We start from the raw sequence: 12150 nt of genomic DNA, 5'->3' as shown, positions 1-12150 counted from the left end.
GCTGGATCTGTACCTGTAGGTATCTTTGCCTAATGCACTGGTACTACATCCAGGGGCATCTGTGCTTCTCAGGGTTGTGCTGAGCTCTTCATGTGAATAAACTTAAGATCCACCTTCATATCATTGTTAATGTATAGGGCACAGCTTGGAATTAATTCAAGCTTGCATAGGCATGGAAACTGTCATTTGAACATAGATAGCAGTTACTAAAGCTAGAGCACTTCAGGTGGGAATAGTCTGTGTACAAGTTCACTTCATACCCTCTTTTCCTTTTCTCTCAAGTCCAGTAACTCTCTTTAGAGATGGGAGGAACTGAGAAGGTCTTGGACAGTGTTGGGAGGATTGTCTGATGTACCTTTTCCAAGTACTGTCAGTTTAGCAAGTGCCTTGAGTGTTATTGGGAGAGGCCACTGAAATCTCTGTGTAGAATATATATATATGTGGTTAGCCTAAACATCTTAAAAGCCCTTTTGCAAGTGAACAGCCTCTTTTCTGCTACTTGGTTTTGTCCTAAGGAATTAATGATGATCCATGTTTATACATAAATAATTGACCTTGTCTGGCTGCCACACCCCTCTACCCAGCTGCTTTCTCACTCTCCCTTCTCAACAGAATAGGGGGAGAAAATAAGGTGAAAAGGTTTGTGGGTCAAGACAGACAAGGAGATCCCTTAGTGATTGCTGCCACAGGCAAAACAAATTCAACTTGTGATAAAATAATTTAATTTATTGCCAATTAAAAATAGAGTAGGATGGTGGTGAACAAAGACAAAGCAATAAACACCTCCCCCACTTAACCTTTTTCTTGAAGGCTGAACTTTACTCTCTCATCCCTGACTCTTTTACCTCCTCACCCCCACGGCTTCCACAGGGGGATTGGGGAATAATGGGGGTTGTGGTCAGTTCATAACACTTCATCTCTGCTGCTCTTTCCTCTTCACACTTCCCCTGCTTCATTGTGGAGTTCCTCTAACAGAATATGATCCTTCTTGAACTGCTCCAGCATGGTCCTCTCCATGGGCTGCCATCCTTCAGGATGGGTCCCCAGTGGGCGCAGTTTTTGCCAGAAAATTTGCTTATGCCTGAGGTTCTCCCCACAGCTCCTGCCAGAGCCTGCTCCAGTGTGGGCTCTCTGTGAATTCTCTCCAGGGAATCTCCCCCTGCTGCAGTGCAGGGTCCTCCATGGGCTGCAGGTGGATCTCTGCTCCGCTGTGGTCCTCCCCAGGCTGCAGGGGCACAGCTGCCTCACCATGCTCTTGGATGGGCTGCAAGCACCTCCTGTGTCTCTGACCTTGCTGTTTGCAGAGTTGTTTCTCTCCCTCCCCCTGCCTGCTGTCCATGAGTGTGTGTGTGTCTGTGTGTGTCCCCATCTCACACCCCCCAGCAGCTGTGGAACACTTCTTACCCTTTCTTATTATCACAGAGGTGCCACCAGCATCAGCTGTGGGCTCAGCTTTGGCCAGTGATGGGTCTGTGGAGCCAGGGGGAACCGTCTGTGTCCATGGGGCAGATCCCGGCCCCATCACAGAGCCCACACCTGCTGCCAACACCTTTCCATGGAGACCTGATGCACTTGCCTTGGCCAGTCTCATCCAACACCACTTCTGAGTGGTACAACTGCACATGGCTTGGAACTAAACCTTGCTTTGACTCTGGTTATTTGCTCGATGCACAAAACCCAGACATGGATGAAAGTAGGTTTGTGGTGGTAGTCAGGAGTCTCGGCTCTTATGAAAGTTTGGCTGCATGTGTAAGAAATGTGGTTATGGTGGAGTAAGCATTCATCTTTGTATTCTCAGCCCGTGCTGGTATCTGGTGTCCATAAGAAGTTGAAGTCAGAGCTTTGGAAACCAGAAGCTTTCAGCCTGGAATTTGGAGATCAAGATGTAGATTTGGTGAACTGCAGGAACTGTGCCATAATTTCAGACGTGAAAGTGCGTGACTTCTGGGATGGCTTTGAGATAATATCTAGTAAGTAATGTTTATGGCTGACTAGTTTAACTGAGCAGTCTGTCTTGCCATTTCAGCTCCTCCTTTTCCACCTATTTTCTTTAAAAATAAAAATTAATAACTAAAAAAAATCCAAATACCTATCAGTTTCATCCAAAGAAGCCATTGTTCCTTAGATGTAGCACACTCTAGAAAATACTTTTTGGTGAAGATTAGGGCAGGACTGCCTAAGGGAACTGTCTGTACTGTGATTTTATTGCCATGTGTTACTTTCATGTGTCAAAAAATGATCCATTTCATGGGAAACTACTTTTTAAAAAACTTTTCTCAGTGAAATTATTCATCAGATACTGTTACTAAGACAGTAAGTAATTTGTCTACCCTTACTCTCCTTCAAACCTCAACTTTTATTGTAAAACCAAAGGGAACCTGCAGAGCTAAAACAGGCTGAGGCTTTTGGTACTAAAACTTGGACTTGGTGGAATACATCAGCTAAGTAAATTTGACATTGCCAATTATTTTTGTAGTAGATCATCTGTGAGTACAAATACAGGTTCCTGTTTATTATGAATAGCAGTGATGAATGAATGTCTCACGTGATAACACATTACTTAATTCTTGAGTTCTTTAAGAAAACCTTCTGTCAAGTCTGGATGGGGAAACTAACCACTTAAAATTTCTGGGGATATAACTGGGCAGATTGAAGTGCTTCTGAAAAGCAGAGTTCTCCATTTTAGGCTGTGTATACCTATATCAGAGTGATCTTACAGGTGCTGAAGTTGTAACAGTTCATTGCAATGTTGCTTATTTTAGTGTCGTGTATAAAATGTTTTTTAAGTATTTGTTGCTATGTGCAGATAGCAGAAATGGTGAACTGTTGGATGACTTAATGGAATGTTTGTTCAACAGTCAGTGAAATGAGAGATTTGCAGACTAAAAATATTCCCTTCCCTAGTCCTTTTCCATTCAAAGAACTTCCAGCTTTTGACTTGTTTTTTATATGGTTCCAAGTACAGAATATTGTATTTTGTACTGTTAAATTTCATACCATTTCTGTTATTAATCAGAAATAAATGGTCTAGAAGGATATAATGGTGTGGTCTTTTGTGGTGGTAATTGAGAAACTTCACAAACTCTTCACTTTTGTGATGGGGTCACTCATGAAAATAGTAAATTTGTATGGATTAAACTATCTTTGAGAAATGTTATTTGTAGTTTGTCTCTAGACAGGTATGCTCCTTTCAGCAAAATCAGCTTCTGCCTTTCTTTTTGACCTTTACTACACTTTATATGAGAAATATTAATGATCTAGGTTGGAAAACCTTATCACTCTTGCTAGTTTCTTTTAAATGCATTTTATTTAGTGTTTTTCAACTGTGTGCAATCCCTAATATGGAGGAGTGTTATTTGCTGCTAGTCCAGAGATTTCACACAGTAACTCGTATGAAAACGGTTTGCAAATTATATAATGACTCTGACTTCTCTGCATTACATGAATTTTAGATTTCCAAAATATGTGGCTGCCCCACCCTTGCTTTTAAGTTACTGAAGAGATGTAGAACAGCCACTGACTTTGGAGGTGTTATTGAGATTATTCTGTATGACACTTGATTCTAATTAATTTTAATCTTGTGCTGTTTCTTTTAATACTTTTGAGTGCAAAGTGGACTTTTGGAAGGTCTGACTTTTTTGTTTTGATCCTTCTTAGACCTGCTTTTCTGGGCTTTGTCTGGTTAAGTGTAATTTGTCACATCTATATGATTTCATCCAGATACCTGGATGTCCTTTCTGAATAGCCATCCTACAAGCTGCTTCTGTTTTAGAACCAATATCCTCGATGAGTTCAAAATCTTGAATATGAGAAGGTGTAAAACATGAAATTCAAGTCCTTTACCTTTTCAGTTCGCTTGCCTCTCTAAAATCTGTAGCTCATCAAAATTTATCTTTAAATCAGTCACATTGGTTTACATATCTGCAGTTCTTTTTTCCTTTTAATTTCAATAAAATTATTTTTTATATTGCACACTAAGGCTGTCTTCTGTAGCCTGTTGATATGTAACACAGATGTGATTCACAGGTCTCCTAGTCCTAATTTCTTAGATATGCTTTCTCTGCTAGATCTGGGTAGGATTAGTTGTTTTTGTTTGGCTGGCAATCCTTGGAAAGGTAGGAAGTGCTGAAGGGTGTTACTTTCTGAGGAAAGGGGGATGTGAAGGTGTTACATTGCTGCACACCCTCTTTTCCAACTGATGGCTTCATGTGAAGTTGTGAAAAATCTGGTAGAAGAGTGACCTTTGTTTCTCTCTAAATGTTACACTGATTCTAGCTGCTCCTTTACCACTTCCAGACAGACTCTCTTAGCCCTTGCAGGATCTGAGGCAAAGCAGCAGTTGATCAGTGCTGTCCCAGCACACATCACTGTTGCACATGTAATGCCATCTTTCTGTGCTGCCAGCTTTCTCTTTTACCAGTCGGGGTAAAACTCTCAAAGTGAAGAACAAATGTTTGGTTTTGGCACCCTGCTAATTTGAGTGCCTCCAGCAAAGAAGAATTAAAAAAACTAAAGTGCGCCTTCCTCTGTGACCACCTGCCCTTGAGCTTTCTTGAGTGTGGTGTACCATTGTTTCTTTCTTTACACTGAAGTTATAGATGATTTCAGAGCATGAATCAGGAACTTTAATTTTATAGAAGTACTACTCCTCTTGAAATTAAAGATAAAACTCCCTTAGACTTTGGTAAAAGAAATAAGGAAGAACGCTTTGGAAAGGCTTGTTTTTGAAGTTGAATAAAAAGTATTCTAGAACTTAGCAGCTGTGCAAGATCTGTCAAACTTCTGCTGTAGGTAATGGTACATATATATATATATATAATTGTTAAATTGTTGTTTGGTCATACTATGATAATGCTTGGAAGCCCAAAATAAAACCAGGATTCATTTTGCTGTGCGTTGTAAGGGGTATAAGGAGGCTGACAGCTTAAACAAAGTAATGGGCTGTGGTAAAAACATATTACATGAAGAAATCTTGATTTGTTTCTTGCAGAACGGCTCAGGTCAGAGGATGGTCAGCCAATGGTACTAAAGTTAAAGGATTGGCCTCCAGGGGAGGACTTCAGAGATATGATGCCTACAAGGTAAGTTGCCCTTAGGATCAGTGACAGGACTCTGCTGTAGGTGCTGCAAGGGAAAACCTGCCTTTGTCTCTCTTTGCTCTCCAGGTTTGAGGACTTGATGGAAAATCTTCCTCTTCCTGAATATACCAAGAGAGATGGCAGACTGAACTTGGCTTCTAGGCTGCCAAGCTACTTTGTCCGTCCTGACTTGGGTCCCAAAATGTACAATGCCTATGGTATGTGAGTATACTTCTGCATATGTTGGGTTTTGTGATGCTTTATTATACTTAGGCAAATAGAAGGCTGTGGCATTAGTCAAAACTCAGTGCTTATCCTAGAGCCTGCTGTCATTTTCTTTTCATTTAGTCCTGCAATCTGTTCTTATGCTAGTGCTCTGTCTGTCAGATGTGCCCCATTCTGCCTTGTACATCCAAGAGATGTACATATGGTAAGTTAAGTTTGCAAACAATTATTAGTATATGTAACAAGCATAATACCAACAGAGGGTTCAAGGAATAGTTAGTATCTTTTTGAGACCAGTTGATACATTTAAGAGGAAAATTGCCCATCTTGTGTGCACTTTGACCCGTGCATTCATGTCTCCAATCAGGGTTTTAATTTTCTTAATCCATGTCTGGTAGTACAGACTACAGACAACATGCCAAACAAAACTGTTGCCACGTTCAGCCACCTGAATTGGATAGTTTTGTCCTCTTAAGATTAATTATATAGCAGATAAATAGCATACAAATAGAGGAAACTTTTATCTGAACACATACCCTGCATGGGACTGTAAAGCATTAAACTTTTTAGTGATTGTAATATAGCAGTGTGGAGGATACATGAACAATTAATGCATGTCATACCAACTTGGATTATTTTTATTTCCTGAATGTACTGACTTTGAGGTCAAAAGCAGGTTTTGTAGACTTTTAATTTAAAACAAATGTAACTGATTGATTTGAAAATACATACTTTTGCAGGTTTAGAGTAAGATAAATGACATTTAAGGTAGTTGGGGTTTTTTATATACTGAAAAATGTCAAGCAGTGCTGATAAGGAAAAAGTTGCAGTCATCTCTCAAAGCAAGTGTGTGGAGGCAAACCTTCCTAACGTAGTTTCTGTAGTTCTCCTTGCATATTGGTGAGACAGGGTGCAGTGTTTTCTTATGTTGTGCATTCCAAATATTGATACGCCTACAGTAACAACTCACCCAAGGACATGGAAGATTTTTCATTGTTTCATCGTTTAAAAAATGTTTTAGCTCAGTAACCAAATGTGGATTAGACTTAAGCTGTAAACCAACATGTTGCAGTTCTGACAAAGAGATGTGGGGGGTTTTTTAGGATTTTTTTTTAGCAGTATGACATCGGAAATAAAAGTTTAAAAAAGGAGGTTGCAGCTTAGACAAATTGAGCTTATTCAGTAATTAATGGTGTTCAGCGGTTTGGTTTATGTATTACCAGACATGTAAGTTGAGTGAAGGAGTCTGTACACCAAAGGTTATTTCTGTAAGAGGTTAATCACAGAATTTGATTTTATTTTACACTCTATTACAGGCTTAATTACTGCAGAAGACAGACGAGTTGGTACCACAAACCTGCACTTGGATGTGTCTGATGCTGTTAATGTCATGGTGTATGTTGGGATTCCCATTGGGGAAGGAACCCATGATGATGGTAATGCTTAAGGAAAGCTGTTTTCTCTACATTAGAAATCAATTGTGTGTGTGAGAAAGAAGACTCTCTCTTATTGTTTGAGCTTGTCATGATATATAATCCAAGTATACAAGGCAGTTTGCTACATTTGCAGCACAAATTTAAAAGGGCAGTAATGCTTCATTAGTTTCCAACTGTGGAAGCAGCAGAGTTCTGCTAGAAATGAGGTGCATTCCTGAAGAAAGCAGGAGAAAGGGTAATAAGTTACTCTTTCTTTTCCTTGTATCTGAATAGTTGAAGCTCAGTTTGAATTCATCACTGAGCTTCATGATTTGCTGTCAATTGACACATTCCCTGAGTTTTGTTCAGATGAAGCTTGATGTGCTCAGAAAGGGCACTGTGTGATGCAGCAGTTGCAGTGAGACTGGATTTAGTAGCTCACTCTCTTCAACTACCTGAAGGGAGGTTATAGCCAGGTGGGGGTTGGTCTCTTCTCCCAGGCAACCAATACAATAGGACAAGGGGACATGGGCTCAAGCTCTGCCAGGGGAGGTTTAGGTTAGATGTTAGGAAGAAATTCTTTACAGAGAGGGTAATCAGGCATTGGAACAGCCTACCCAGAGAGGTGGTGGATTCACCATCCCTGGAGGTTTTTAAGAAGAGATTGGACGTGGCCCTTAGTGCCATGATATAGTAATTGGAGTTGGATCAGGGGTTGGACTTGATGATCTTGGAGGTCTTTTCCAACCCAATCTATTCTATGATTGATTCTATGAAAACACTCCTTCATCTTCTGTGTGTCAGAAATGAGCAGCTTTGTAACCACATTGCTTTTACCTGGATTCCCCTTCCAGAGGTTCTGAAAACAATCGACGAGGGAGACGCTGACGATGTAACAAAGCAGCGAATCCATGAAGGAAGAGAGAAACCTGGAGCATTGTGGCACATCTACGCTGCCAAGGACGCTGAAAAGATACGGGAACTTCTCCGGAAGGTGTGTTGGTTACAAAGAAGGCTTTTGAGCCTGCAGGATAACTTGACAAGCTTGCTTATAGCAGCTGAGTGATACAAGTTGCTGTCAACATCAAATGCATAGGTATTCCAATGCTGTCTTTGAGGGCATTAATAGTTGCTATGTTCCCAGGTTTTCAGCCTGGTCTGGAATCTTCATAGTGGCACATGCCACTATTTCAGACCTAAATGATCTTAATGAAAATAACGTTCTACCTTGAAATAGTTTGTTTGTTATGTTTTTTGGTACAGACCATTTTGTGAGCCAGCAATATCAAGGTGCTGTGTCATGGTTTCCTCCCCACCCCATATCTTGGCCCTAGGTTGGAGAAGAACAAGGCCAAGAAAATCCTCCAGATCACGACCCCATTCATGACCAAAGCTGGTACTTGGACCAGACCTTACGGAAGCGACTGTATGATGAGTATGGAGTGCAAGGCTGGGCCATAGTGCAGTTCCTTGGAGATGCTGTGTTCATTCCTGCAGGTGCTCCCCACCAGGTAAGGGTGGCACCTCTGGGCCATATTGACAAATAGGATTGAATTAGAGGCACAGCAGAACTTGCAACTTCAAAATAACTTAATTAATATTGCTCACTGGCGTTCCTTTTTCTAAATATGCAGTTCTTAAAGGAACTATTTGGATTGGATCTTGATCATTGTATTAGTAAAAGTTATATGAATATCTGAATGGTGTGTACGTTACTGTGATGAAATTAAGGGGGGGGGGAACTGGGGTGAATGGTGGGAAAACATTTCTGTGTAGTGAAACTTCAGCCAGGGAAACAAAATTCAGTAAAATCCTGGAGAAAGGTAAGAGAACTTGCTTTAGGGAACACTAATGTACATGGGAGAACAGGTAACCTGTTAGATGTCGTGTGTTTTGTTATGGGTTTACTGTTTAGACACAATTCTGTCAGTTCCTCTTTCTGATCAGTAAATGTGAAAGAACCTAAATAAATATACGGAGGGTTGTTGGGGTTTTTGTGGTTTTGTATGGTTCATTCAGTCTTGATGTGTCAGTCATTTCATATGGGTTTTTAGGTCCATAATTTGTACAGCTGCATTAAAGTGGCAGAAGATTTTGTATCTCCAGAACACGTGAAGCACTGCTTCCGTCTGACCCAGGAGTTCAGGCACCTGTCTAATACTCATACAAACCATGAGGATAAACTGCAGGTAACTGTTTTATGTCAGTGGTCACTAAATATATCCTGCATTTTGCCAGCACTGTTCAGTATTAGAAATGTGTGGCTTGTGATTTAAGGAAAGAGTAATAACTTTCCACAGATTTGGAGGTTCTTATTTGATGGGTACATATGCTTACATATACAGTATTATGCAAATAAAAATTAGTATTATTCATCTGGATTTCCAGAGAACTTCCCCCCACTGGACTAATGAATGTGTTGGTATTAAGTTTTTAAATGACTGAATCCTAATGACAGCAAAGCATAACAGAAGAAAAAACACTTGAAGGAAAGAGCAGTGCTTTGGTTTGAAGAGAGATGTTTATTTGCCCAAGTACACTTGTATTTGTTTCTTTATTGCCTGAAGGAAAACTGCTCTGCAAGCAAAGGCTTGCTTATTTAAATATCAGGGATGGGTTTAGTGGTAGAGCTGGCAGTGTTAAATTTGTGGTTGGATTCAATGATCTTAAAGGTCTTATCCAACCTAAGTTAGACCTAAAATTAAATGTGTTTTGGTTTGAAGAAGTGTGACTGCTTAAATTAATAGCTATGCACAGAACATTGTGTATAAGACAGTAAGTTCTGCAGAGAGAAGACTGTAGGAGGCCTTTTTGGGTTTTTCCTGCTGCTCCTGAAGCATTAGTATCTGCTCAGTTTGCAGATTTTATTGTCAGCATTTTTTGTGTATCAGTAATCACATGCATGTAAAATGAAGCAGGGTGGAGATGTGCAGGATGGCTGTCCTTGCACTCCAGTGTGTCACCCAGAGATGTCAGAACTTACCGAGTTAATTCTCTCAAACCAGTTCAGTGAAACATTGCTGTAAATTTCTATATGGATTTTTATTGGATTTTAAAGGAAAGCAGATATAGGATCAACTCTCATTTCAGCTTCTAACACTGTACCTCTTCAGCTGTAATGATACAGACGTGGAAGTGCTTCTGTAAATTAAGAGATTGCAAATGAATAATGCATATTATTAAAAACAAAACAAAACAAACAAAAAAAACCCAACCAAAGTGCAAGTCAGTATTCCTGTGAACAGGAATACCAGTTGTATTTGTCTCAGACTTTACTATTTTTTTTTGTAATTTTTCATGTATATTTTTATATAAACCTGTGTCTGTATTTTTTATATTAAAAAATACACGAGACAATAACTGACATAGATGATACAAAAAACTGAGCTCATGTGTATATCAGGAGAAGGTGATGGTGCTTGCAGTTGAGCAAGTGCAATTGAGCTGCTCACTTAGAGGTGAAACTTCTGTTCAATACCTAGAAACAAAATTCAACTAGAAAAAAATCAGAAATAAGACTGAGCTTCGATTGTTAAATACCTACCTGTGAAACAGATTGCTGTGAGTACTGGTGGATTTCTCATCCCTGATCTCGCTTGCCTTTCTGAAAGATTCACAAATCAGCAGAATTTCTAGCCTCCATACAAAGACAACAGGATGATTCGTTGCATCATCTTAGTTTTCACAGGATTAAACCAAATGATTTTCTTTCACATTTTAGGCTTGATTCACGTGTATCTGTAAGTGACTTGGGTCACACAGACTTTTTCAAAATAAACTCATGTACATCATTTCATAGTGCACTTCCTCCTAGCTCTCCCAAAAGAGAGAATTTATCTTAAAATAACACCAGTAAATATATGTTGCTGGGTGACCAGAAAATGAGTTAATAAATCAGAAAATACTTGTCATCTGTGACAGTTAAAATTTATGTTGTTGATATCCTGAAGCAGGGAGAGTATATACTTTGTGTGTACTTGCCAACTATTACAAATTCAGCTGTCAAAGTTGATTGCATAGGTATGTAGGACTCTCCTTGTTAAGCCTGGAGAAGCTGATTTAGTTTTTTTTTTCCTGTTGCAGGTGAAGAACATTATCTACCATGCAGTGAAAGATGCTGTTGGCACACTGAAAGCTCATGAATCCAAACTAGCTAGATCGTAGGAATTGCTAATTCCAAATGCCCTGTCAAAGTAAGCCTTTTGCTCACGGTATCTACAGGGACTGCACACGACTGCCTCTGCAGGAGCAGGGGCTTCTCACTGAGAGCTGGTGTGGTCAGTATTACACACACTCTTCAGCCACTGTTTCCTACGCTGCCTCAACACTGAAGGTCTAACGGAAGGTCGCACTGTTAACATGCAGAATTCCAGATTCTAAAAGGTGCCATGTCCCTTTCCTGTGGCCTTTTGCAAATTGGGAGAACGTGGAAACCACTTGGGTGTTCCGGCATATTATGATTAGAAATGGTATAAAGAGTGTGGATGTTTTTTCCCTCATGCCTAGTTAGTCTCCACAAAGTTAGACGGAACGTGCTGGAGGTGGGTTGTCCTGCTGCAGACTTAGTTTAGCTGCTGAAAGAGTGTGACCAACAGCAGCCCAACTGCAGAAATTCAAGCAAACTTCCCATGTGAGATACAGGCCAAGGAAAAGGATAAAGCTATTCTCTGCACTCCCCTTCTTGTAGCCGTTTCTCTATACACTGTAGAGTTGCAGAACTAAAGGGAGAACCCACTTTTTTTTCCCCCCGGGAGACTCCAGAGATAAGAGAATTGTGTATTTAGTGAAAAAATAGGTTTGTAGTGAAACAGTTAATATTTCATGAAAGTAGATATTTTTAGTATTTTTGAAGTACCACAATTGTTCCTGGATTTTCAAGGAAAGGCGCATTACATTTAGTCTTCCTTTCAATAAAATCAAGAAGTGATTTTTAGAAAGCAGTCCAAAATAGCACAAAAACAGCCAAAGGAGAATTGAATAGAAATTGACATCCCACCTCCCTTGCCCATATTACCTCACCTGTCTTCCCCCCTCTCTCTATGCCACCCTGCTTCCTCAGAATGAGAAGTAAAAAGGAGTATAAACTCTGTTCTCATGTGGAGATGTTGTACATCTCTCCCTGCACTGGTGACTGCAGGCAATAGTTCACCCAATACCAGTGCTAGCTGAAAACATCTATCCTTTCCAAAGTGAAGGAAAAGTTAACTTTCAGTGTCAACTTTGTCCAGAACTATTTTAAGTAAAATGTTCCTGCTTGATAGAACTGTATTCAGAATTTACTAATGTCAGCATTGATGCAATGGATTTCATTGTCTGGGTACATGGGGAAATGTATCGACCTTATCTCCAGCTGTACTGTAGTGCCACTTGCAGGCCTGTTAATATGTTCACGGTTATTTCATTTTTTAAAAAATAAAAGTCATTTACTGTAA

General features: G+C 39.9%; 1 protein-coding gene across 3 annotated transcripts in view; it reads left to right on the top strand.

Annotated features, from left to right (window-relative positions):
* The window catches only part of KDM3B (lysine demethylase 3B), a 34895-nt gene extending 22745 nt beyond the window's left edge, over positions 1 to 12150 (top strand). For all 3 annotated transcript variants that reach the window (XM_027643355.1, XM_027643356.1, XM_027643357.1), the window contains 8 exons: positions 1799 to 1970; positions 4991 to 5081; positions 5166 to 5296; positions 6620 to 6739; positions 7573 to 7712; positions 8053 to 8229; positions 8773 to 8907; positions 10802 to 12150. In XM_027643355.1, coding sequence (XP_027499156.1) covers positions 1799 to 1970; positions 4991 to 5081; positions 5166 to 5296; positions 6620 to 6739; positions 7573 to 7712; positions 8053 to 8229; positions 8773 to 8907; positions 10802 to 10882 — 1047 coding nt within the window. In that variant the 3' untranslated portion in view covers positions 10883 to 12150. The remainder of the gene's footprint in view (positions 1 to 1798; positions 1971 to 4990; positions 5082 to 5165; positions 5297 to 6619; positions 6740 to 7572; positions 7713 to 8052; positions 8230 to 8772; positions 8908 to 10801) is intronic.

This window comes from Corapipo altera, unplaced genomic scaffold (genome assembly GCF_003945725.1).
Source record: "Corapipo altera isolate COAL_440 unplaced genomic scaffold, ASM394572v1 75, whole genome shotgun sequence".
NCBI classification, from domain to species: Eukaryota; Metazoa; Chordata; class Aves; order Passeriformes; family Pipridae; genus Corapipo; species Corapipo altera.
This window is presented reverse-complemented; position numbering and strand designations above follow the sequence as displayed.